General features: G+C 43.5%; 1 protein-coding gene across 12 annotated transcripts in view; it reads right to left on the bottom strand.

Annotated features, from left to right (window-relative positions):
* TRIM67 (tripartite motif containing 67) overlaps positions 1-21,308 on the bottom strand; it is a 34,003-nt gene extending 12,695 nt beyond the window's left edge. For 3 of the 12 annotated variants that reach the window (XM_066315771.1, XM_066315772.1, XM_066315775.1), the window contains exons 1-7: positions 21,175-21,308; positions 20,379-21,048; positions 15,937-16,032; positions 11,977-12,099; positions 10,643-10,753; positions 8,327-8,480; positions 506-663 (exon numbers count right to left, since the gene is read on the bottom strand). In XM_066315771.1, the coding sequence (XP_066171868.1) occupies positions 506-663; positions 8,327-8,480; positions 10,643-10,753; positions 11,977-12,099; positions 15,937-16,032; positions 20,379-21,048; positions 21,175-21,308 (1,446 nt within the window). Of the gene's footprint in view, positions 1-505; positions 664-8,320; positions 8,481-10,642; positions 10,754-11,976; positions 12,100-15,936; positions 16,033-20,378 lie in introns of all 12 variants that reach the window. The other 9 variants (XM_066315777.1, XM_066315778.1, XM_066315774.1 and 6 more) reach the window with 8 other exon arrangements.
* Positions 21,309-25,021: the final 3,713 nt, after the last annotated feature.

Here is a 25,021-nt window from a genome sequence, read left to right as displayed (position 1 = left end):
GCATGACAGTGGAAAAAGCTTCCACCAGCCACTCCTAGGGGAAAGATTTAGAAATCCTGTATTTTTATGCAGGATCGTATTTTTACTCAGAAAATCAGGAAAGACTAAGTTGCATTTCTGTACCAAGAATGTCAGCTGTTGAAACAGGGTGCAATGGACAGATAAGAGTATGGGTTTCAAAGAAATTTCTGGTTTGTGCAATGAACCACTTCCAGCTTCTGCAGGCTTGTATGGGATTTTCTATTCTGAAATGCACTAGGGATACCTCAAGGCCTTCTGTGCAAGAGCCCCGAAAATAACCTCAGACAAACTTCCTACCTAAGCCAGTGGTCCTTCTATTAAGCAGCATCTGCACTGCTTTCTCCACCAACACAATGGAATTAGGGATGTTTTGACAACCCACATCTTCCCTACCCCTCTCCCCACCCTCAGACAGAAACGAATCCATATCTGGAGGAAACTCACATACAAAAAACCACAAATAAATGTTGAATGAAATTCTCACTCGGAATTGGCCACCATCTCCATCATCAAGTTCCAAGATATAACCCTCCACTGGGTTGTGGCTCAAAGGTGGCATCCTCCAGGCCAATGTCACACTGTTGTTCCTGGTACAACACTTCTCCAGCTGCAGTAACGGGACAGGTGGCACTGAAACAGGAACTGGGTACAGGTTAGTGTAACTCTGCCCTACCCCATTAGTCTGTGCTGTGAGCAGTATGGCAACTGCTCACCTCCTTCCCCTTGTGAGGGAGCCAATGTTTGTTAAGAAGGGAGTCCATTCTCTTTCTTGAAACAAAAGGCAGTAAAATTACATAACAAAATGTTGTTACCCAGTTAGACAAATCATTTCACTGAAAGATGTAAACAGAAACATATCTGGACTTGATTGTTGTGTCTCATAAGAACTAGAGTCTGGGGAACCCATGTGTGGTTTCCTTCCCAGGAGTCACTGTCTGGAAGAATTCTTTTTCACACTAGAGCACCCACTGTCCCCAAAAGGAGGGGCAGGGGGTGACTAAGGCCATAGGGTGGCAGATGCAGCGCTGCCAGGGAGCCCAGTGCATTAACAAAGAATTGGGCTGTTAACAAGCAGAGCAGCCACTCCTCCCAGCACAGCTGAGACACAGCAGGAACTCCACCAAAAGCAGGAAAATAATTCTTCACTACAGTTGTGGGGGTTTCTAAAAATCTAATTTACCATCCCTACTTCTCACTCTAGTGTTTCATCAAAAACACCTTGGATATGTTTACTTTATGGCAACCATACTTAAACTGTTGAAGGAAGTTGTTCCATTTGCAAACTTTACCTAAATTCCATAGTTTAGATAGCAAAAGGAACTTCTGCATCACAAGAGACTCATCATGGAAATTACAAATGCAAAGTTTTCTACCAATATGCCTTTCCAGTGACTTGCTCAGAAGAAACACCAAGAGATTGTTTACCAGACCAGCATCTTAAAAATAAAAAGAAACAGTAAAACATTCAGCTGTGTGTCTGTGGGAAAGAGACCTCTATCCAACCTCTCCTAAAGACAACTACACTCTCACTGTTCACTCCTTACTGGCAATCATAAAGTGAAAATTTAGTCTTCTGGATAGACCTGGCATGCATCTTATGCACTGTTGAAACCGTACAGTTTAAGTAGGATGCATGTGATGCACAGAGCCTGCCTGGTCTTCTGCCCAAGGCTAAATTTCACCATTCAATATCTCAATATCATTTCTGCTCAGCTCAATCATGTCTTAGAAGAAACTGAGTGCTCTGAGAATTCATTGGTTTAACAATATCGGTTTGCTTTTCTTTTATCTACTCTGCTTTGACCCTCTAGTTTATTTTCCTCTTTCTGTCTGCGTGAGAGCTAAGCCCTTGAGCTGTTCCTTTCGTCCTATTTTATGTTTCTGGATAAAAGAGGACTGTTCATGTTCTGTGTACCAAGCAGACTGTGGGAAAATGGATGCTACTGTGTGACAGGGCTGAGGCTTCACCCCCACTTTGGAAGTGACATGAAAGTCAACATCACACTTGTGATAAACAGTGCAGAAGCTACCACGGCTTTCCGCTGGCATTATCTATCACCACAGTGAACGCAGATGGTTGGTAGCCCAGAAGAATGAAACAAAAGAGCTTTATAAATTCGCTCTTGAAGGTTTTTCTGTGAAAAGGAAGCCTTGTTCCTATTCCTTGATATTTAAGGGTGATTCAGAGGGTGTCATAAATAAAAACCTGCTTGTTTTCTCACATGGAAAGTTCAGACTTTTCTCTACGAGACACTGTGTCTGGAGAAGTCACAGAAATGTGACAAGAGTCAAAAATCTCAAAATGAAGAATTCAGAGGTAATGGGATTTTTTAGGTGAACCATTTTAAGTTTAGAGTTTTGTCTGTGTTTGTTAGCCTGAGTATTCCTGGTGACTGACAAGCCTGGGAGAAGTGGCTCTATCAGCCATCCACACTCCTGCCAGTTTTGCTAACTGGTTAGCCCTCCCAGAAGGCATTTGTCTGGTCTGCCCCATTTCTGAGACTCCTCCTGGCAAGACTGGGTAAAAACCTAATTCCTGAAGTTTATAAGATGCAAAACAGACCGTGCCCCTTTAACTCTGAACAAATCACTAACCTCCTAACTCCTAGGAACACTGATAGGAGGCTTTCAGGAACTGTTCATGTAATACACAATCAGATTTTTTTTTTTTGGGGGGGGGGGGGGGGGGGGGGGGGGGGGGGATACATTTTTTCCAGTTCCCTTTTAACTATGTAAACAGGAATGCTGTCTAGGAATAAAATGTTTTCATCCACTAGGGTGCTGTTTTTCCCACTTCCCAGAGGAAGTATGAATTTTGGCCCAGCGTGTGAGAGTCTCACATATTATGGGGAAGTGCCTTGTCTTCTTTAATGTGTTGCTGGATATTCAAGGCTTTGTGAGTAATCCATATCAGCCTTCTGCTCTCTTTGAGCCAGCCTGTGGCCTGAATGGCACAGCTCTCCTGAAGGAGAGGCAAGAAGCTCCTGCCAAGCACCTGCGCAGCTTTGCTGCATGATGCTCTCTGTGTCTGCCCTCCTGCTTCCTCCAATGGATGCGGATAGGCAGAGATTTGCCTTGATCTCAAATTCTCTATGGGAGGAGAAAAGATGAACACTTGTAAAAATCATAGGAAAGTGCAAAGTGAGTTGAATAATCGGGACACTGGTATACAGTTCACAGCAATGGAATAGGACTAAGAAAAGAAAAATACAGGCTAAGTGCTGTAAAAAAAAAGACTCAGATGTTAAAATACAGTTCTGTCCCACTTCTTGACCAATTTAAAGTTCTCAAGAGATTTTTTGAAGGAAAATATTAAGGGAGAAATGATACTGCCTTGGCACAGTGGGACTTACTAATAAGTCTGAATGATGTCTTGCTATTTTTAAAGTGCTTCATGCAGGTCATTCTTCGATAACAAATGTGACACTGACTGATGTCTCGTGTCAACTGAGTAGTTCCCAAACACATTGCTCAATGCATCTCATGGCTGATCAGGGTAGGCCCCTCAGAGGGTGCAGTAGGGCGGCTCTAAGATGTTGTCTTTTGTCCTCTTGACAAGCAAATGGTACAATGATGTCATCCACCTTCCCAGACTAGTTTTTAAACGACTAAATGCACCAAAAAGAAATGGACCCCCAGAAACACAAAAACTTTGACTTCCTCCAAAAACTGCAGTATAGCCCTGGAATAGCCTGATTCACTGCTGTAGCAAGTGCCTTACAAACAGCATTATGAGAGGAGAGACCACAAGGAGCTGAGTCCATGACACAGAGCAGAAAGAACCAGAGGTAAAGCTTAAGGTGAAACAGTTGTCCTTAATTGTCAGGGCTGTACAGCTTATGCCTGGAGAAGCAGAGATTTGTGGCCGATGTGTCTGGGGAGTCTACATTGTTTGCAGAAGAGGGAAGGAGTCACTCAGGACATGGAGAAGGGGTATATGAATGGATGTTCAGAGCTGGTACAGAAAAGTAGAGTAGCTATATATTTTCCGATTTTGTATGTAGTCCTGTTTTTCAGCCAATCGAGACTGCATGCCAGTTACAGCTGTGTGAACAAAACAAACCCCGAACGTGCATTTGCCTGTGCCAATAAACGGAGAGTATGTGAAGTACACATCAAGCCAGGCATCAGGAATTTTGTGCCAATGCACTCAGTAAAGGCAACAGAGAGAAGAAAACGTGGACACAGAAAAATTATCCAGGAAAGCTCAAAATGCCAGCAGCTACTAGAGCTGTTTGAGTGTCTCTCAGGTGGCAGGGAGTGTGGGACCTTTTGATCAACATGACTGCCTAAGCATTACTTCTGCACCTATCACATCTCTGCACATTTAATTTGTTCTTAGATTGCTTCTTTCTGTAAAAAACAAAAAGAGCCCTATGACCTTTATTTTTTGAGATGAGCTTTAGATCTGTGCTTATACAGAGTGCATCGGTAATGTAGATGAACATGTCATTGAAGCAAATGTAATGTGATTTGTTATCATTTTCATTCTTCTTTGTCTAACACAGTGAATCAATGTTTACTTACAAGCATGCTTTCACTCTAAATGACCCATGCAAGTTCAATGAGGTTGAATGAGGCCATGAGGCCAGAGTTTGGAAAAAAAATAGAAATTCAGTCATGCACTAAGCACTGATAACAGTAATACAGATATTACATTGGAAAAAAAAAAAAAACACTTCTGGAAAAAAAACCTACTTACAATTGGAAAAGCCATGCTTGCCCTGTTCTAGATTTCCCCAAAACTTCCTTTACAGATCACTGACATCTTTAATGTTTTAATCTGCCCTTGTCAGATTAACCAGTAAAATTACTTTAGTAACACTCACCTCAACATCAACATTTGACAAAGACTGAAGACTTGTTGGTGTGCTGGCAAAGGTAGGATTGAAGAAAGACGAATAGATATGAAGAGACGTACACATTTTTTCTTTGTGAAACTGGATGCTCAGAAATATGCAAGTCACAGCATCACAGAACAGGTCAGTTTGGAAGGGACCACAGGGAACCATCTGGTCCAACCCCCCTGCTCAAGCAGGGACATCCTACAGCACCTGGTACAGGATTGTGTCCCTATGGTTCTTGAACATCTCCAGTGAGAGAGACTCCACAACCTCGCTGGGCAATCTGTTCCAGTGCTCATGATCATAAATAGCAAAACATCACCATACAACTGCAGCTTGTCCTTACAGTCAATAAAATGATGTTCTCAATTTGTTTGGGTGGTTGCTCCCGAAATGCTGAGTTGATTACTCTGTGATACCTATATTTCTAGATGCAAGACCACTCTGCATGAGAAAATGCAAGCAGTGCATCTGAAGAAGGGCAAATCATGCCTGGCAAGTTTGGTGGCCTTCCATGATAGAATAACAGCAGTGACAGATGAGGGAAGAGGATCTGGTGTTACCTACCTGGACATGTGCAAAGCATTTGACACTGTCTCCCATGTCATTCCTGTCTCTAAAATGGAAAGACAAGAATTTTAATGAATGGATCTCTCAGTTGATAAGAAATTGGCTGGATGGCTGCACTGAAAGAGTTACGGTCAATGGCTCGATGTACTGTGTCCATCTCCAGGGCCTCCAACAATAGGAAGGACATGGAACTGTGGGAGTAGGTCCAGAAGAGGGACACAAAGGTGATCAGTGGGCTGGAGCACATCTCCAGTGAAGACAGGCTGAGAAAGCTGATGTTGTTCAGCCTAGAGAAGAGAAGAGAAGAGAAGAGAAGAGAAGAGAAGAGAAGAGAAGAGAAGAGAAGAGAAGAGAAGAGAAGAGAAGAGAAGAGAAGAGAAGAGAAGAGAAGACTCCAGCGAGACCATATTTGTGGCCTTCCAGTACCTAAAGAGGCCTACTAGAGAGCTGGGGAGGGAGTTTTTACAAGGGCAAATAGTAATAGGACAGGGAGAATGACTTCAAACTGAAAGAGAGAAGGTTTAGATTAGGTATTAGGAAGAAAGTCTTTACTGTGAGGGTGGTGAGGCACTGAAACAGGGTGCCCAGGGAAGACTTGGATGCCCCATTCCTGGAAGTGTTCAAGGCCAGGCTGGACGGGGCTCTGAGCAACCTGGTCTAGTGAAAGGTGTCCCTGCCTGTGACAGGGGATGGGAATAGATGGTCTTTACGGTTTCCTTCCAACCCAGATAATTTTATGATTCTAAAATAATGCAGAGCTGGTTGAGATCATAGAAGTAAAATTTCAGAAAAAAAAAAAAAGGCCTAAATGTCAGACTGTGAAGTTCAAATTAAAATAGACTTGCTGTCATAAATAAAGATAAATACACGTCTATATACTAAACAATCCCCAATACCTATGAATGTCAGCTTGGAACTGGTCAATGGCTTGTTCTGCTTGGGCACACAGAGAGGTGTGAAGGGGAACAATGCCATCCCTGATGCACCTTAAGGAATGGTGGCCAGGTTAACACCCTTTCCACTATTCTCTGAGTGGTGTGTGCATGATCACACTGTTTGTGCTCACCAACCTGATGGGACATGCAACAGATAATCCCTGGTCAAGACCAAGACAGCTCAAGCAAAAGCCTTTCCTGAGGGCTAACCCTGACTCTGGGGAGCAAAGCCCAAGGGTGTTTGGAAGCGCTGCACAGGGTCGGGCTGCAAAAGTCCTATCTTTTTCTCTGCTCCTCAGGTTGTGTCTAACTCAGCACCAGAGCTTCCCTGCCATCATATGATAAATGAGAGCATAGCAGATAACATAATCTTTCATAAAGCACAAGTGAACCTGACTCAATTAAAGTTTTGTAAATCTTCAAGCTTAAAGACAGGTGAATGTCCACAGGCCAAACACCTAAACTGGTCTCACCTCAGGTAACCTGTGGTTAATTAGCAATCTATGTGACTGGTTTAGCTAAATTTTTCGTATGTTTGTAAAGGAGAGTGGTGGGAGATTAGTATTAAATATTTTTCACAATAAATATGGCTAGCATTAAATATAAACTGATTTTTAAAAGACAAGTGCAGACAACACTCAGAGGAGTTTTATCAGTGATATTCCTTCTCTCTTGACTCCATTTGCCTGTCTGACAACATTTCAAAGGAGCAGTTCACAGATGTTTATTGAATAACTTTAACACAGCCTGTTTATGCCAAGATGCAAAGCATTCTTGGTGATCAGACTCTGGCCTTTAACTGTTTGTACATTGTTTCTCCACATAGCTGCCAAATTACCCACCCTAATTACTTCACCTTGGGAATCTTAGGTGTAGAATTAGGCCCACAGAGAACTTAAAAGCCGAACAAAATGCTTTTTGCTTGCTCAAAAACAAAAAAACCAAAACAACAAACCACCACATCTGACATCATACAGGAATATCCTTAACTCATTCACTGACTTCTGGCAGCCTCTATCCTGTCACCCACATGCATAATTAAGGCTTGAATCACCACTGAGAGAAGCTAATGACATCATTCCCAGCGACCACAATGGCTTTCAAACCCAACTGTTCTATGGATCTTTCTAATTCTGATGCAGTTCTCATCCTGCTCCACATAAACTAACCCCATTGCAAGCTCATGATGTTAATTTTTTTTTTTTTTTTTTTTTAATTTAATGTCAGTGGCATGTCCTGTTCATCAGCTTCTTCTTTTAAATTCATTTTTTAACCTCAGTTTCCTCTAGCTTGTCTACCAGAATTATCCAGATACCTGGAACCAAGGAATGGTATAGCCATGGAGCTACTTCCCCCTTGTGTGGTACAGCCATGGAGGTAGTTTCCCTTTGTGAATCTCTTCCTTGTGATTTTCTTATTAAGATGGACACTTTTTGCAGCACAGTCCAGATATGAGTCAAAGGTCAAAGGCTGGGGGGTTTTTCCCTGCTTTTGTGTGTGTGTGTGTGTGTGTGTGTGTAACATTTATTTTCTACTTCAGGCGTTTCTGACAAGATAGGGGTAATCTTGAATTAACCATGATATCTTGAATTAACCATGTCAAACCTAGGAATGCTACAAAATGGCATGAAGCTTCATGCAGCTCATGTCCTATTAACCTTCAAAGCCCTACTCCGAAGAATTTATCTTTACAATCTTTTAAGTGCATCTGGTACTTCTATCTGAGTTTGTTCAGCTCAGATAGAAATACTAGATGCACTTAAGGATTATACATATGAGGGGACCACACCTTTTCAGGAAACACCCAGTGACTGAATTTGCCTGAAAACCTTTTAAAACTATCCAGCAAATTCAGGTAATTCCTCTTTCTTCCTTCAGTATCTTCACACCTTCCAGCACTGTTTCAACACATGCATGAAAAACAGAAAAAGGAAAATCATAAAAGCTCACCCCTACATTTCATCTGAATAAAATCCAGCTGGTGAATTGACTGCAGTAAAGGTTCACTATCCAGAGTCAAGTCAAACTCAGCAGATACTTTTGGCTCCAAAGCTCCTTTGACCCACTGTTCCTGAGATACCTGAACACGCTTGATTAAAGCATCCGAAATCTGAAAGACAGGATCAGGTTTATAAGGAAATGGCAGATGCAGACATTAAAAATGACAGAATGCCAGTGAGATACAGCACAAAGGAAACAGGATTAAGACAGCAAAACAGACGAGATGGGATCTAGTAGTTTTGGGGTGAGGTCCATTTATGTTGCATCCTTTCATCTTGTCTTTTTAAGATAAATCTCATCTTAGGCTAAGAAAGTAAAAGCTGCATTTATAAAGCCTGTTAAGATTACGTTGTGTGTCACGCCTTTGAATGCCACATATAATTCTGTACTCTGTTCTCTGATCTGCATGGTCTACTTTTGCTCTCCTGTTTAAAAAGAAGTTGCACAAAGAGAGGCTTAAATGTTTGAGTCTCTCCATTCAGCAGAGATGATTCAGTGGATGAAAGCTAAAGGATTAAAAAATCAAATGGTAAGGAAGGTGCATATTACTCACAGTGAGGGTGATAAATTGTCAGATAGATTTTCATATATATGATGGATTTTCTACCATTACATCGAAACTGAATTTAATTTTTAAAGCTTTGCTCTAGCTCAGCCCACAGACAATCAGACCAAAAGTCAAACCAAAATGATCACAACAGATGCTTCTGGAAGTTAAATCCTGGCTCTGTGGAAATCAATGAACTCAACTGTCCCTGAGTTCAGCAAAGCTGCCATTTGGATATCTGGAGTCCCTGACAGTGAACTTCCTGTAAGTCACAGGGAGTAGATTTTTTTTTTCTGGGTATAACAGAGAGAGTTTTCCTTTGTTGCAGGAATTTGGATACTTTTCCTCAGGACACTCCTATCTCAGCCCCTACATCAACAGCTCCCAATCAGTATGTTCAGTAGGTGGAGGAGCATCCTACAGCCTCCTGCAACCTTGGAGTCACTTCCTGGGATGCTGTCTCATGCTGTCTCATTCCTTGGCCATATCTCAATATCCTGGTGCAGGAGCAGTTGCTCAAAGTAGTGCAGTGCCCGGGTGTCTGCTGGCTGTCTTGAAAACATCATTAAATAAACCATGAAAAAGTAAAAACAAATATGGTTTTGGTTTTATTTTTTATAAAGGGGTGCTGCAAAAACTGAAGCCACAAAAGTTTTAGGGAAAGTAAGCTGGATGGAAAGAAAGTAAAGCATATATCTAGGTAGCATGTAGGTAAGACCTAAAGAGTTTTTTTTGGCCTGTAGTGTCAAACCAACAGCCTGGTAAACTCTGTGTAATCTTGGGATTAATCTACATCACACATTTCCCTCTCTTGCTTGAGACCAGATGTGACAGTAACAATCAGTCTGGAGTGCTAATAGGTTTAGGTTGGCTAATTCTCATCCTGTTTTTTAGGAATGCTCTGACAGACCTCTGACACTCATGCATTCATGTGTGCAGGTCATTTTTGTTTATGTACCTTTCTTTTTAGGCAATGAATAAGGCAACAAAACTACTAGGGCAAAATAAAATAATTAATAATCATATTAAAATAAATTAAGCAAAATAATTAATGGGAAAATAGCACTGTTTTGTTTTGCCTCATCAATAGACACTTCCACTGTTTGCACCTAAGAAACAATATCCTGCAAATTAAGGCAATTATTGGCTAGGCCATATTTTTCAAAGAAAAGGTACCTGGAGCTGCCACAGGTCTTGATGCAGCAATCTTAGTGAAGCAAAGCTAGAGGCAAGTCCCTTCAGACTAGATTTCCTTACAGGGGAGGTGTTGAAAGGAATCTTTTACATGGCAAAGCAAAGGGGAGAAACACAAGGGCGTGAAGTACTACTCTGCTGAGTCACTGACCTCTCCAAATTAATCAGAGAGCTCTGTGGGGCCCTGTGTTGGGTTTATCAGATGAGAATAAAATAATATTCTGCAAAAGCTATCATTAGCTGCATAGCATCTTTCTCTCAGCCCAGAAGGAAGGGCTGGCAAGAGGAAAGAGTTAGGGGAGTGGTGTGACCACTAACTCCCCACCTCAGTCAGGGTACAGCTGTTAAAGCCATCTCTTTGCTGGGATGCTCATGCAGGCACCTGGCTCTCTGAGTTTTTAGACAGTACTTACAGGAGTTGAGGTGAAACTGCCTTGGAGGTGGAAGGGCCAGACATTTTTAGACTTATATTTAACTTTTTTTTTTTTTTTTTTTTTTTTTTTTCCCCAGAACATTAGGAAGAAAAATACCTGTAAAAACCCAGAGGGATCATTTTCTTTGATAACTTCCAGGCAGTATTCCATAAGCCCTGTTGACTGGCGTAGCTTCAGTGTGCAATGATTTATCTGGTCCCAAACAACCTGGAAAACAAACATCAGTACAGTTCTATGACTGCCTCAGCTTGCAGTGAACAGTATAAAATTATTTCAGAAGAGACAAGGAATGGGAGAGTGTGTTAAATCTATGCTTAATTTAGCTGCCATATGGCCACTGCTGTATCTCCATCAGCTTCACTCACTCGCTCTGTATTGTAAATACCGATAATTAGCTCGGCAAAATGTTGTGCACAGGGAATCTCAATTTTCAGAGCAGACTAATTGCTCAAAGATTAGGCTTGCTTGGGGCAGAGAGGGCACAGAACATGTCTCTGCATTTGCAGTGTTCACATTTCCAGTCACACTTTCACTAACATCTGAGCTTTTAAAAAGTCCTTCACTTTAGAGGCAAACTGCTGGAGTGGTTTCTCACAGATCATGCCCTAACACTTTCTTCACAATTTAGCATTGAACCTGCTCTGCTTAAGAACACATTGTTGGAATTAAGAAATAAAATAGCTGCATCTAACTCTTCCAGATTTGGAAAAATGCTGCCACACAGCTGTGGACCGGGTCTAACTGTGTTCTGTAGGACAAGTTGTGACAGCAATAAACTGCAGGGTTTGCTGTGCTGTCAGTAGTATGTCCTAAGTGCTGGCTCTTGCTAAGCAAGCTGAATGCTGGTCTCAGGTAGATATTGTTAACTGATGTGTTAGATAATCCACTTCAGTTTTTCCTTCTGTTTTAGATACTTTTAATGTGAACGGCACTATAGTACCTCAAAATCACATAAGGATCAGCATTTTAAGAAATGTGCCTATTTAAATATTTCTTGACTGCTACTTCATTCAACAATTTTAGATTTCCTTTTGGCTTCTCCTTTTACTGCATTTACTGAATTTTACTGCATTTCTGGAGCTTACCTGAATTTAAAGATTCAAGGCGATATCAAAATCACAACTGTTTACTTGGGCAGAAGGTCCCAAAATTCAAACCACAAACAGGTTTTGCTGATAAGTACCTCTCAAAAGACAGTCCCAAACCATCAGATAAATAAAGGCTGATGGTCTTATTCAACAAACTCCTGAAGTATATCCATCATATAATGTCTGCAGGCACAGTTCCATTAAACTGCTGAGCTGGAACCTGCTAAAGGACTTCAGAATTTGGTTACTAGGAGATTTCGTGGCGTAAAGGGTTGGGGAGCTTGATAAAACACACCAGGTATCTATCAACAGCTGTGCTGAGCTGATGAGAGGAGTGCTCACCTTCAGCTTGTGCTCACGTTCCTTGGTGACCTTTGTGAGCAGTTTTGCCTTTTGCCGTGTTAGTGCGTCAACCAAGGCATCACACTGAGCCACGAGACAGGCCTCGTAATCCAGCCCGTTCTCCTGCAACAAGGAGAGAGCCATACTCATCAAACACCATAGTTTGCAGCTTAACTGATTGTTCATACCTGCTTTTCTGTTCAGAAAAGATTTCCTTTCAAGATCCTCAGCATTTTTGCTGCCTTTCTGATTTCATTACAGCTGTACCAGTAATAGCTGCATGCTATAAAATGAAACAGTAAGATGCCACACCATAAAAAATGGTCTTATTCAAAACCTTGATTTACTGGCACTTTCCAGACAACAGATGTAGTACAACATAATGGAAATGCTAAATGTAACATACACAGTGAATACATACATGAGAGGATTCTGCTCCAATCTGTTTTAATTATCCCACTGTAGCAAGTTTGAAATCACTGGCTCTGTACCACAGCAATTAGAACAGAATTATGGACCAGAATCTGGTCTGCTGGCTTATTACAAGGAAATTAATGAGGTACAAAGCCCTAAGGTTTGTGTGTTGCTTCTAGTGCTTTTTTTAAAATAGTAGCACTTGGCAGTGGAGCTATGTATTTGATTAGCTGTTTAAAAAGAGGCAAGTTTCTATTCACATTATGGTAAAATTCTTTGCTAGGCAGAAACCAGCATGAGGTACACAATACTGAGCCTTTAGTAGGGTCTGGGAACAATTTAGCATTACATAAATCCCTGGAACTGCTGCTGTAGTACCCATTCAAAGGAAGACTCTCCCTCACCTCGTCTGCTCATGAGACTAGAAGGAGAAAACTTTAAAGCTCCTCTTCCAAGGAGATGTTTAGGAGTGCTCTCAGCTTTCCTCCCAAACACCCAATTAGATTTAAAAAACCAACCATCATTAAATGTGAGAAGATTTTAAACATGTACTGAAGGAGAAGCACCTCTTTGCTAAGCCATTATAATCCCCTAACTCATTACTATCTCTTAGCTCTTTCACTTTTCTCTTACTTTCTACTCATTTGCTTTGCCTTCTTTATTTCGAGTTCAAAATTTTCACTGTACTGTACTGCTTTCCCCCACCGTGACCCGTACATCCCGTTCTCCAGCTGATGGATGCAGGGTCAGTGCTCCCAGAGGAGCCCCCACCGCAGCCCTGGACCTGCCAGCGAGATGTGGGTGGGGGTTTATCTGGTGGTGGGCAGACACCAGACGGCTCAGCTCCTGCTCACAGGTTCGTCTTAGACTCTTCCTGCTTGAGTGTCTCCTTCCTCGGCTTGTGTCACACCCAGCTTCCCCTCCAGCCCATTTCCATCCCGTTACTCTGGAAGTGCTGGACTGTGCACAGAGCCCGAGTCAGTCGGTGGCTGCAGTGCATCATCTCTCTCCTCATTTTCTGCTCACACATCAAACGGGGTGTTTGGCTCTATGCCTCCTTCAAGTGAGAAAGTATGAAATTGTTACAGCAGATGGGAAAATGGGAAAATCAGATCATGACAGCAACAGGGAGAAGCAAGGAAGCAACAGGAGCAATGAGGAACAGGCAGTATCTGAAAAGAAAAGACCAAGAGATATAAAAGTGACTTCAGAGAAGAGAAAGGCAGGAAAAAAAGAGGGGGGAACAACAGATTTGCAAAGCAGGGGAAAGTAGATTATGAATTTGCAACTGCCCCAGGTAAGTTAAAAGCATGGTTCCTGGTAGGTCTGGCAAACTCAGGGAGGAGATAAAGAGTGTGGATGGCTGTCTGGTCTGCCGTGCATTGACACAAAATAAAAAAAATTAACATATTGCTTACTCCTTTGTGCAAAAGTATTACTAAAATACATTTTTGCTGAAGGGTAAATGTCCATATGTGAGTCTTATCATCATAAGATTCCTACTGTAAATAACCTGCTCTGAGATCTGTGTCTGGCTATAAACCTATGCACAAAGGCTACATTGGTTCCCCCACAAAACAACAGTACAAGAACAGTTTTTTGTCCAAATGTCAAAAGGCACAGACTGGCTCAAGACACATTGAACTCTTTCCCCTTGGAGATCGTGGCTGTACCAAACCTGACTCCCAGTAGCATTCCCTGGTATGTGCTATCATCAAAGGCCATTGCATGAGAAGAGTGCAATTTATCAGGGGAGAAAACCATTCCAGGGAGCTCCTTAAGGGTTAAAGTGTGGCGGTGAGCATCTCAGAGCCATGCCTCAGCCTTCTTTTACTTAGGAATACAATATGCAGCTGATTAGTCCTGCTGTTTTGGTATGCTGAAATTTGATGTTTCACTCGAGCTCAGCATGAAGACTGGCTCAACACGTGAGGGTCAGATTCGGATTCGTGCCCAGACTTAGCAAAATGTTAGAGGGTACTGCTGGATATAATTTCCTCTTTTGAGCTCTCCTGTAGCATTTTAAGCAACAAGCAGCATCAAATAATTGGCTTGGTCTTTTGATCCAACTGTAGCAGCTCCCTTATGCAGAGCAATTTGGCAGTAATTTTATTGAAACACATTAAAGGATTTTACAGCATAGTCATAAATAGTCATAATAGGCCACTTCTAGGTTTCAGGAGAGAAAAATACATTTGTAATGGAGCTAGATGACTCAAGAAAGATTGGTGATAGACTACTGTCTTGCATGGTTTATCTCATCCTATAATAGCTGTTCATACCTATAGGAAGAAGTGCTCTCTAGAGGTGCCTGTCTTTTCTCCTTGGACAGTGAAAAAAGCAGGCTGAGCTATGTAACTGTTAAATGGGTAAGTCAGCTGAGAGAAACCTCACACTACAGCCAAAATACAGCACCTTTCAGGTGCCAGTCAGTGGCTTTGCACTGGTTTCTTTCAGTTAAATGTCCTTTAATTTTATCAGTTCCTCCTTTTGCTGTGTTCCCTTTCCCACGTGGCCCTGGCAGACTGTGAGGGTGGGTAGGTAGGCTGCCCTGAGGCAACCCAAGAGTTTGGGCAGCTCTTGTGCTACAAATTCATCCTCCAGGGTTTTCAGTGGCATACTTTAATGAATAAATTATAAACTTTTTGAACCTCTGCTTTGGTTTTCTGTTACTAACAAGCACAGGACTTCTTGATGAACAATGAGCAAGCAGCAGAGTGGGCTACTGAAGAGCAGAAGTTGCATATCCCATGGCTGTAGAGCATTGCTGCAGCAGGAAACAAGTGTCCCCTCCTGGACACTGGGCAGCTCAAACTAGAGTGGCACATTTCCAGGTACACTCTGCAGGGCAAGAAGGACCCTGAGGATCATCTGACCTCCAGCACTGATGAGTCTAAATTTGATGGAAATTAAGGCTTATTTAATTTTGGGTTTGTGCCCTCAATTACTGCACTCACTATGAGCTCTTTCTCCGACTATTAAATCTGGACAATTACAGACATGAAAATAACTTACGCTCCAATAAACGACACATTGATTTAGTGGCAGTTACTCTTTTTTTGTTATTGTAGAATATTCCTGCATTTTTGAGTATGTGTAGGTCATTCCTACAAGCACTCTAATAGGCAGGTTGACTGGATTTTTTTGCAGAAATTAGTGCATTTTTAGAAAATTTAAGATGAAAAGCTAGCAGTACATTTGGAATGTGTTAAAATGAGAATTTATCCTAAATGCTGAATTCAAGCAATTGCAGTCATGGGAGGAGTCTAGAAGCATGACTAATGGATTCAATCAAACACTAATCAACACAGCTCAGATGTCCAGTATTGAGTATCAGCTTTTGCGACAAACAGCAAACAATCTAGAAGCTAAAAGGGGCTTGCAGGCATTATTTGATGAATAATTTTACCTAGAAAATCCATTCAAGAAAGGTCAGATGATTCCAGGAAAGATGAGAATAACACAGGAGACAAAGTCATCAAATAAATTATTCACTCAGTTCTATTGATTACTGTATTATCAAAACAGATAATATTCTACAGTTACCTGGATCTGCTGCAATAAATTTTTCAGCTGAACCAAAAATTCTTTAGCTTCCTTTGCTTTATCTGAAACACCATTTAAAGCCTGAGACAGCTGTGCCTGCAAGGGAGAAAAGAAGAGGAGAAAACCCAAAAAGTTAGTGATAAAATGCAAATGTTTTTCTTAGTAATCCTTAGATTTGATGATTAATAATGTGCTAAAAGGCTTACATGTATTCCTAATTCCACAAAGTGTTTGTGCTAGAAAAGAATAGTCAGGAATTTTACTATAATCAGATTTAATGAAGGTGAAATATGCATGTGGGGGCAGTCAAGTATTGTGTCTGCACATTCCACTTTATTGCAGCAACTTGGAAAGTCAAAACACCTTTTTACAAGACAGCTACCCACATGCATAAGGAGGTAGTAGTCTTACACTTACACAGTAGCGTCTGTCATGCTGAAAAATCCCCAAGTGCTTTCCAAAATGACACTTCTTTTTCTTCCAAGTCTGAAATCTTTATAAATGTGGTAGTATCCTACCAAACCTGAGATACACTAGGACTTTAAAGACAAATCCACCTTCTCAGACTCCACAGTAATGTCCCTTTGGGGGTCCAGCTTCCCATGCTCCAACTCAACAAATGAGCGAATATTTCTGCAAAAGTTGGAAAAACCCCTTTCTCTAACTTTAGACCAGTAAGGCACATAGAATATGTCTTTTTGAAGTCCACACTCTAGGCCTAACCTTCCCTTTCCTCAGCTAACACCTGGGATGTCTAAGCTGAACCAGAGGCTTGTCAATGAACTTTGAGGACTGTAGAAAACCACCACAGACGAATTGTAAGCAGCATATATACCAATAGCAATCAGCACAGTCACTCCTGGCTCCTGGCACACTCCCATCACAGAGCTGCAACAGAAACTCAGCCATGTCACTGTCTAAAGGGCTCATAAGCAAATTGATCTGTTCATTAAAACCTGTGGTTGCATTAGCTCGGCTGCAGCATGAAGCCGAGTAGAAGACCAGATTTCCATTTGTGAAACCCACTTAGAGATAATAGCTTTGTTTTTCCAAGCATTTGTAAAAGATACCTTGCAAATCAGAGGAATTTAGTCATGCACTTCTCATTAAAATCAAGTGGAGCTACATGACTAAGCCCTCAGTAAACAAACCAAGCTCTAAAAAATGCCCTGTACACCCAGAGCAATCTTTCATAGCACAGAAAAATTTATTGTAAGTCAAACTGAGATGTAACACGCTCCATTGACTGGGACAATTAATAACACCTGACAAATTATGTTCCACCATTTGGTGGAACACCATGGTGTTATCTTAACTTTAATACCTGGTCCTGAAACCAATAATGTGAGGGCTGGAGATGGATACTAAGTTTCTATTTCCAGAAATTACAAGAACACAAGGGATTACAAGCGTTAGTAATTAAACCCAGATGGGCAGGGGAAAACCTCTGATTTCAAAAAATGAACCAGATAATGGCCATGTCCTTTTTCAACCAAACAGTTCATGCTCATTTAGCTTGCCTTCCCTCCATCCCTCTTTAGCAGCAGATTGACTGTTGATTAGATAAGCTTGTCCTGGTGTTGAATTCTCATAAAGCCCACATGGTTTTGGGACACACAAGTCTTTAGGTCAGGAAATAAAAGCAGGCATGTGGACTCCTACACTTGCCTGCAACTCCCTGCCTGCCTGCCCTTCACAGACCTATCCAGCTGTGGGTGCTTTCAGCATTTTGGCAGGTATGTATAGTTAACCCTTTAGAATAGGTAGAGTTGAAATGTGTCCCCCATCATTCCTCATATTCATAGGTCTGAAGTCCTACCTAAATGTGATTACAGTACCACTGTACTTGCTAGGAAGACATGAAAGGATTAAACTTCAACAGAGGACTAAGAGTTTTTCTTAACAACTTTGAACTGCTGGTCCAGATGCACTTTTTAGGCAAGTGAATATAATGAAGTCCAGCTAAAGCAGGGGATTTTCATAGATTTGTGCCATTGGAGCCTTGTTATTTTACACCAATTTTACTTTCTCTGTAGGAGAAGTTGCACACATCAGTGCCGTGGGGAACCTGCACCACTAACAGGGGCCAACCAGTCCAGAATAGCTTTGGTATCAGCTGTACAGCTGAGGGTAAGTGCACATTTCTTTGCATGGTCTGCAGCATGGCCTGGACAAGGTTATACACTCTGTAATTTCCCACCAGGTCACTGTACAAGGCCCAGACAAAGGAGGAGCCAAACAAAGGGCTAACACAAGGAAGGATTCTTGGTCTAAGAACAAACCTTTCATCTGACTCTACCAGCTATGCCTGGAGCATCTGGAGAGAACATATAAAAACCTTAAATTACATTTGGCATACCAGTTCAATGTAAGTAATTTATAGTTTGGCCAAAGTAATTGCAGGTAATAAACTTGTAGAAATTGCTGTATCAGAGAACTATTTCTAAGCAGAAGTATCTAATTCCAAAACAATTTACCTGAATGAATGTGAGCTGATGATTTAGGCTGCCTGGCTATACAGTTCCATTATGTTTACTTTGTGCCAAGCACATTTTTCTGGAAAATATAATATTCACAAGACCATAATTTCAGAGTCCCCAAATTACTTAATTTTGAGGGTTTCTTTTCACCAGAATTTTGACATTGAATGAATATGCAAATCAAGAGAAAAATCATGTTCCATGATACCTCAGTCACAGAAAAAATGCAGTGAAAATACAAGCCAAAAGGTGTTTTTTTCAATATTTAACAGTAGAAAAGAGAGAAAATTACTGATTCTGAACTTTGATTACACTGGACTGTAATGCTCAAAAAAACATCAAACAGTTTTAACTCAAGGTAGACATCACAAGCTCATCTCTCATGCTCTCCAAAACATCAGCCACATTTGAACTGTGAACTCAGACCCTGCTCATCAAAACAATTCTGCTCAGAAGTGGATTCTGACACTGGGATATGAACAGCAGCTGCAAATGTTTAATCTGCCACTCCTGGGCAAAGAAAACTTCTCTTCACAAACAATCACCGTGCTAAGGAGTAATGATGGCTGAGCTGCTGGCAGAACATTCAAACTGAAACACCTCCAGAAGTCTGTCTTTCTTCTTGGATGGATAAACAATGCAGATAACCCCAAGGGGCATCTTCTTAAAATAGAAAGTCAATTTTTTGCCTTGCCAAATACCTCAGCCTATCTTATGCTCAACCACTCCATGGCCAAGGGTTGATGACACCAGTCTTGATTTTGACCTTTCCTGCAGTATCTGAAAGGATCTCTCTGTGCTTTCTTTACTGCTAACTGCAAGCAGGGAGTAAAAAGAAGGGAATCCTGCAGCCAGCAGAGCTGGTCAAGCACTCTTTGCACAGCTGTGGGAGAAGTCCTTTATCCCCAGTACAGCAGGAAGCTCCAAAGGATTGTCCTCATCTCTCAGGTATTGAAGTCCCCTCTGTATGCTCATATGTATTAACTAATCATTTTTCCAGGGTCCATCATTCTCAGCAAGGAAGAACTAACTTCATACACATTTTCAACTTCTAAGGCCACATCTTGCTCTTTATTCACATGGCTGCAAAGCCTTATTTTTAGCAAGGAAAGCCTGACCAAGTGACCCACCAGCTCTACCAGACCTCACTAAACTTCTGTGTAGCTAAGCAAATGGCTCTGACCTCTCCACAAAGGAATCCAGGGAGGGGTAGGGAGCATCACTTGCAGGGAAGCACGAATCAGACAGTGACAATCTGTGAATCAGAAAAAGCTTTACTTGTCCCTAGTCCCCATCTACAACTCCTTATTTATCTTTGTGTCATGAAAGTCTCTCCAGCCATTACTCCTGGCTTCTTTGGAAACTGAGTGGGAAGAGACCTCTTTAAGGCCCAGGAGAACTCCCGGCATCCATGATCATTTCTACCATGCTTTCTTGTCCAAAAACATTTGGGTGGCTGTGGACCACTCTCCCTCATTGACACATGGTTGTGGCAGCTTGCACTGAGTCCTGGATGAAAGGGAGGTGGTGAAAAGAAGGAACAACCACCCTGTCTCCTCACAGGTAACTGCTGCCACTGCGAGAGCATGGGAAAGCTGAGGACAGCGTGGCCAAGGAACCTGTGGAAGGCAAACAAGTGAGTGAGATGGACTTGATAATTCTAGCTATTTGCCTGAGACCTGGTTGAACCTCACTGGTGAAGGTGAGGCCAACATGAGATGGAGTCTGGGTTTTCCAATCCCGAGCAGAGGATGCAGGGTCAGTGGGAGGCTAGGAAGGGCCAAAAACCTAAGAGCACCACTCCGAAGGGAGAAAAGTCTGAGAGGATGATGGACATGAAGAACCTTATATCCCACAGGCGGCAACCCCGCCTTTGAGGCATTGGGATGACCAAACCCCAGTGCTGAGCATCATTCCAGCTCCGGGCATCACCGCAGCTCCCATCCGGCTGTCGGGACTCACCTTGTGCTGCTTCCACATGGCTCCCAGGGCCTTCACGTCGTGCTTGCTGTGCTTGCCCTCCTCCAAGCACTGGTAGCAGACGGGGCTGCGGCAGCTCACGCAGTACATGCTGTAGTTCTCCAGGTCGTGCTCGGCGCACGTCGGCAGCTTGCGGCCGCCGGCCGCCCCCTTCCCGCCGCCGTCCCCGCCGCCGGGGGCGCCCGGGTGTGCGGGCGGCGGGGCCAGGCGGTGCTTGGCGAAGGGCCCGCGGGCCGGGTGGCAGCGGAGCTGGCATGCGGCGCAGTACAGCACCTCGCACTGCTCGCACAGCACGGCGGCCGGCTCGGGCGGGCTGCGGTCGCACAGCTGGCACTTGGCGGCGGCGGCGGCGGCGGCGCGGCCCTGCTGGTAGCGCTGCACGATGGCCTCCAGCAGCCGGTTGCGCTGGAAGCCGCGGAGCCCGCGCTGGTCCAGGGACGCGCTCCGGTGGCACTGCGGGCAGGTGAGGGAGGAGCTGGCGGGGCCGGCGCCCCGCGGAGCCGCCGCCGCCCCCGGGGGCGCGGGCACCAGCGGCAGCACCCGCACGCCATTGGGGGACTTCAGGCTGGGGGTGTAGGAGCCGTAGCCGCTGTCGGTCTCGCTGTGCAGGCTCAGCTTGTCCGCGTGGTCCCCGCCGCCGCCGCCCGCCGCGCTCTCCGAGTCCAGGCAGGCGGCGGAGCCCGCGGCCGCTCCCGGCCCCGCTCCCGGCCCCGCTCCCGGCCCCGCTCCCGGCCCGGCGCCGGGCGGCGCGGGGCCCCGAGAGTGGAGCAGGGGCGGCAGGTGCTGCTCGCTCTCCGGGGTCTGCACGGCGATGGTGCGGGCGCAGGGCAGGCAGACATTGTGCGAGCAGGGCAGGATGATGGGCTCCCGGAACAGCGAGCCGCACACCGGGCACTTCAGCTCCTCTTCCATGGCCGCGGCGCGGCTTTGTGCGCGGGCTCCTCAGGCGGGCGGCGCGGGGTCGCCGCCGGCTCCCCCCATCCCCCGCGGAGCTCCCTCCGCCGCCTCCCTCCGCTCCGGGCGCCGGGGCGAGGCCGGGAGGGCTCCGGCCGCCGCCGCCCCGAGAGGTTCAGCACCCGCCGCCGGGAGACAGCTCCGCACGGCCGGGCCAGCGCCGGGGAGCCGCGGGCCGCTCGGGGCCGGGGAAAGGCTGCCCGCCGGCCGCGGAGCGGGCAGGGAGCGCGCTGGGACTGTTTTAACGTCGGTGGTGGCATAGAGTAATAATATATGGGGAAAGGAGGCGGGGGGCGGAGGCAGGGCAGGGGTAGGAAGGGGCGGGAAGAGCCCTTTCCGGCAAATAAAGTGGTCGCTCTCTCCGCGGCTGGGAAAGGCTAAAACATTTTTTAAAGGGTCTCTACACGGTGATGTCTTCATATCTTTAAATAAAGCTATTGTTTGGGTAGCAGATTGAACGCAGGCGGGGTTTCGTTATCTCTAGTAGCCCTCTCTCCCGTCCCCGAATTAAAGGAGGATGCTCGCCAGTGAACTAGGCTCGTGCCTCTCCGTCACACGGCTCTCACCATGCCGGAGCACAAGCAAGATGCACAAAATGTCAGGCACTGACGGAGGGAGGGATGAGAAAGGGGTTAAAAGGGAAGCACGAACCCCAGCTACGAGCACTGTGGCTGGCAGGGGCGGCAGAGCAGCGAGCCGGGGACGTGCCACATCGCCCCAGCTCCCAGCTCTGTGACCCCAACAGGAATCTGCCGCGAAGATAAATCAGGGATGACAGCTGAGAGTTTATGAACTGAAAATAACCATCCTTAGAAGAAAGAAACCAGCAGTGGGAAATCCCCCATCTGTTTTGTTTACATACACTAAGCGTGGATGTAGCAGTGGTTTATTTCGTAGCGAAAAGATTATATGTAAGAGCGATTTCACTGTTTTTTATTATTGTTTTTCGTCTATCTTATTTAACAAGCACTACCATATTAAGCTCAATTCCATAAGCATTTTTAGTTTGTTTTAAAATGCAAAGTGGTCTTTTCAGAACAGCTATTTAAAAAACGAGGAACTAAGAGGTATCGAATGAAAAGAAGAAAAAAATAAAAAAGAAAATAAGAGATAATCTACTAAAGCCATTGAGTCTCATAATAATATTTCTGAGTAAACGACAAGGGGTTTTGTGACACTGGTTAGGAAAGGGTTTTCTTTAGTTTCAGGGTTTGCTTTTGCCAGAATATTAAAACTGTTGATGCACAGAAAAGGAGGAATGGGGTCAGAGAGTAGGAATATATTAAAGCTTCTATTTTTTTCAGTTTTTCCTCTCTGCAGTTCCTTTTTGCATTTTGCCCAGCCACTCTCATGACAAGCTGAGGGGGGAAAATCCCCGAGGGGTTTAAAGCTCTGTAGATCCCCTTTCAGGGTGAAAAGCAGCAGGTTTGGCCCCTGGCAGATAGTAGAAACAGCCGTGACCCACATAAACCTGCCTGTCATCTGGCTAGGTATCTTCTACTTTCATGTGACCTCTGTGCTGGGATTGAGAGTTTCTAGACTGATGGTGTGTTTGGCTACCTCCAGCCAGAAATCTCAGTACTGCAAGAAGTGTTCTCAAACACCACTGATTTCACAGCTACCTTATGCTACTACATAGTAAGAAAAACCCATGGGTGAAATACTGTTATCTTCATAGTTGCTGTTCTCTGCTCTACCATCTGTCAGCAGCGGGAGTGCATGTACTCTAAAGATTTCTTGCAGACCTATAGGGGAATCCAAGTCACAAATTTCAAGTCTGTGTTGGAAGCCATAATCCTAAGTGTCATTACAAAGGCGTGGTAGCTTTTTCATGGACTTTTGCCTTCTTTCTTTACCTGTTCTGTGTGGAAGGTGACAGTGATGATAACATGCATAATAGTAGAATAGACCTCATCGGGTCTGAGGCATCAGAGAAAAAATTAACAGACAGGTAAATGGTGAAAATGTGAAGGTGTGAACAGCAAACCCGAGCAACTACCTTTTATAGCTGCTTTTTAGCTGGGGCTTGCAACTTCCAGAGTTCTAATACACTGAATTTTACATACCCATTTCCAATCCTACTCTAGAGTTTCTGTAAAATCCTAGAACTGTTGGCACTTCACACGGGAAATGGCAAGAAAGAAATGATCTCAGAAGCATATTCCCTTTCAAACAAAACTTTTCTGCTCTCCACAAACCTGAGTTGACCTGAGAGCATATCGCGATAGTAGATGACAATTGAAATGAGATTAAAAAGGTGGTCTGTTCTTCTCTGTTCTGTGGTGTGACTTTTACATCATTCAGGGTCTGAATGGTGAGTCTGAAATGTTAATGCCCAAGAGAGCTATGGCTTTGAGAACAGGGAGAACTGCACTTGTTTACCTCTCCTACTGGTCCCACAACAGTCCTTGTTGCCAAGGAGTTGTAGAGTTTCAATGCAGAAACCTTGATCCCCATGGCACCAGAGACTGCTGCTAGAAGTAGCACCTACTTTAGCAATATTCAGTGCTCTGATGAATTTAGGTTGCAGAGCACAGGTTCTTCTCCTTATGAAAAGTATTTCTCTATATAACTGTGCTGCTGCTGATGTAAGTGTGAACAGTCAAAACATCACTATAACCCTTACTACTCCGGGGGTCAGAATGGAAACTGGTCTAAGAGTTGAAAAATGTCACTGAGCTTGAGCAGACTGACCTTGGAAAATGCTACTCTGGATGAGAAATAGATCCCACCAAGATGATTCCACTAATTTTAATGGAACTATTCATAAAGAATTATTTGGTCTGAGCCTGAAAGAATTGGGCCTTTACCAAATTTTGTAATGAAGGCATTATTATAATGGCTATGATCTCTATGATTTTTCATCTTTTTATGTTCAAATGAGTCTTTAATCTGTTAGAGCTGTAGCAGTGTATGGATAACCTAGAGACTCTATACTGGCAGTCCTAGCTTTGATCTTCATTCTAATACTTCAGTATCACTGGTATCATCCCCTTAAACTATTTACCCTTTGTAAGAACCTATTAGCATCTTTTATTTCCCCTCAGTGGGAAAACAAAAAGCCAACGAGGTTTATTTATAGACTTAAATTTTAAAAAACCCATAAAGCAAGTTGTGGTACAAGCCTTCAGTAAGGAGAGATTTTTATTAATCTTTTTGCCTCTCTTGCTTTATTGCTTACATCTTCTCATTCTGCTTGTTGTGACATTTTTGTTGACTTCTCATTCCTTTTGTTGTACTTTTTTATATTTTGTTGTACTTTTTTATATTTTATATTTTATATAATTTGTTATATTGTTGTACTATTTTATATTTTAGCCCTCACACATTAAGCCATTTCTAGATGGTTTTCTTTCTTTCCTTCTTCCTTCTCTCTTTTTTTTTTTTTTTTTTCCTTCAGTAGCTGTCCTTCACTTCACTTTATTCAGTTTTCTTCTTTTACCACTGCTGTTTCTCCATGGGGAATTTTTTGATTCCAGTATTCCGCCATCGCTTCTGCTAATGGGCATCACTCCAAGCGCACATCCTCTCATCTGAAGGGCAACAGGGAAGAAAAAGGATCTTATCTCTGCAGGTTCTTATTCCATTGCAAGAAGGAGAACAGAGAAATAGTTCACAGGAGCAGAGCAGATAAAATGCGCCTGGGCTGAAGCCAGCAGCTTGTGTGGTGT

Source organism: Sylvia atricapilla, chromosome 3 (assembly GCF_009819655.1).
Source record: "Sylvia atricapilla isolate bSylAtr1 chromosome 3, bSylAtr1.pri, whole genome shotgun sequence".
Taxonomy (NCBI): Eukaryota; Metazoa; Chordata; class Aves; order Passeriformes; family Sylviidae; genus Sylvia; species Sylvia atricapilla.
Note: the sequence above shows the minus strand (reverse complement) of the source record. Positions and strands in the feature narration are given on the sequence as shown.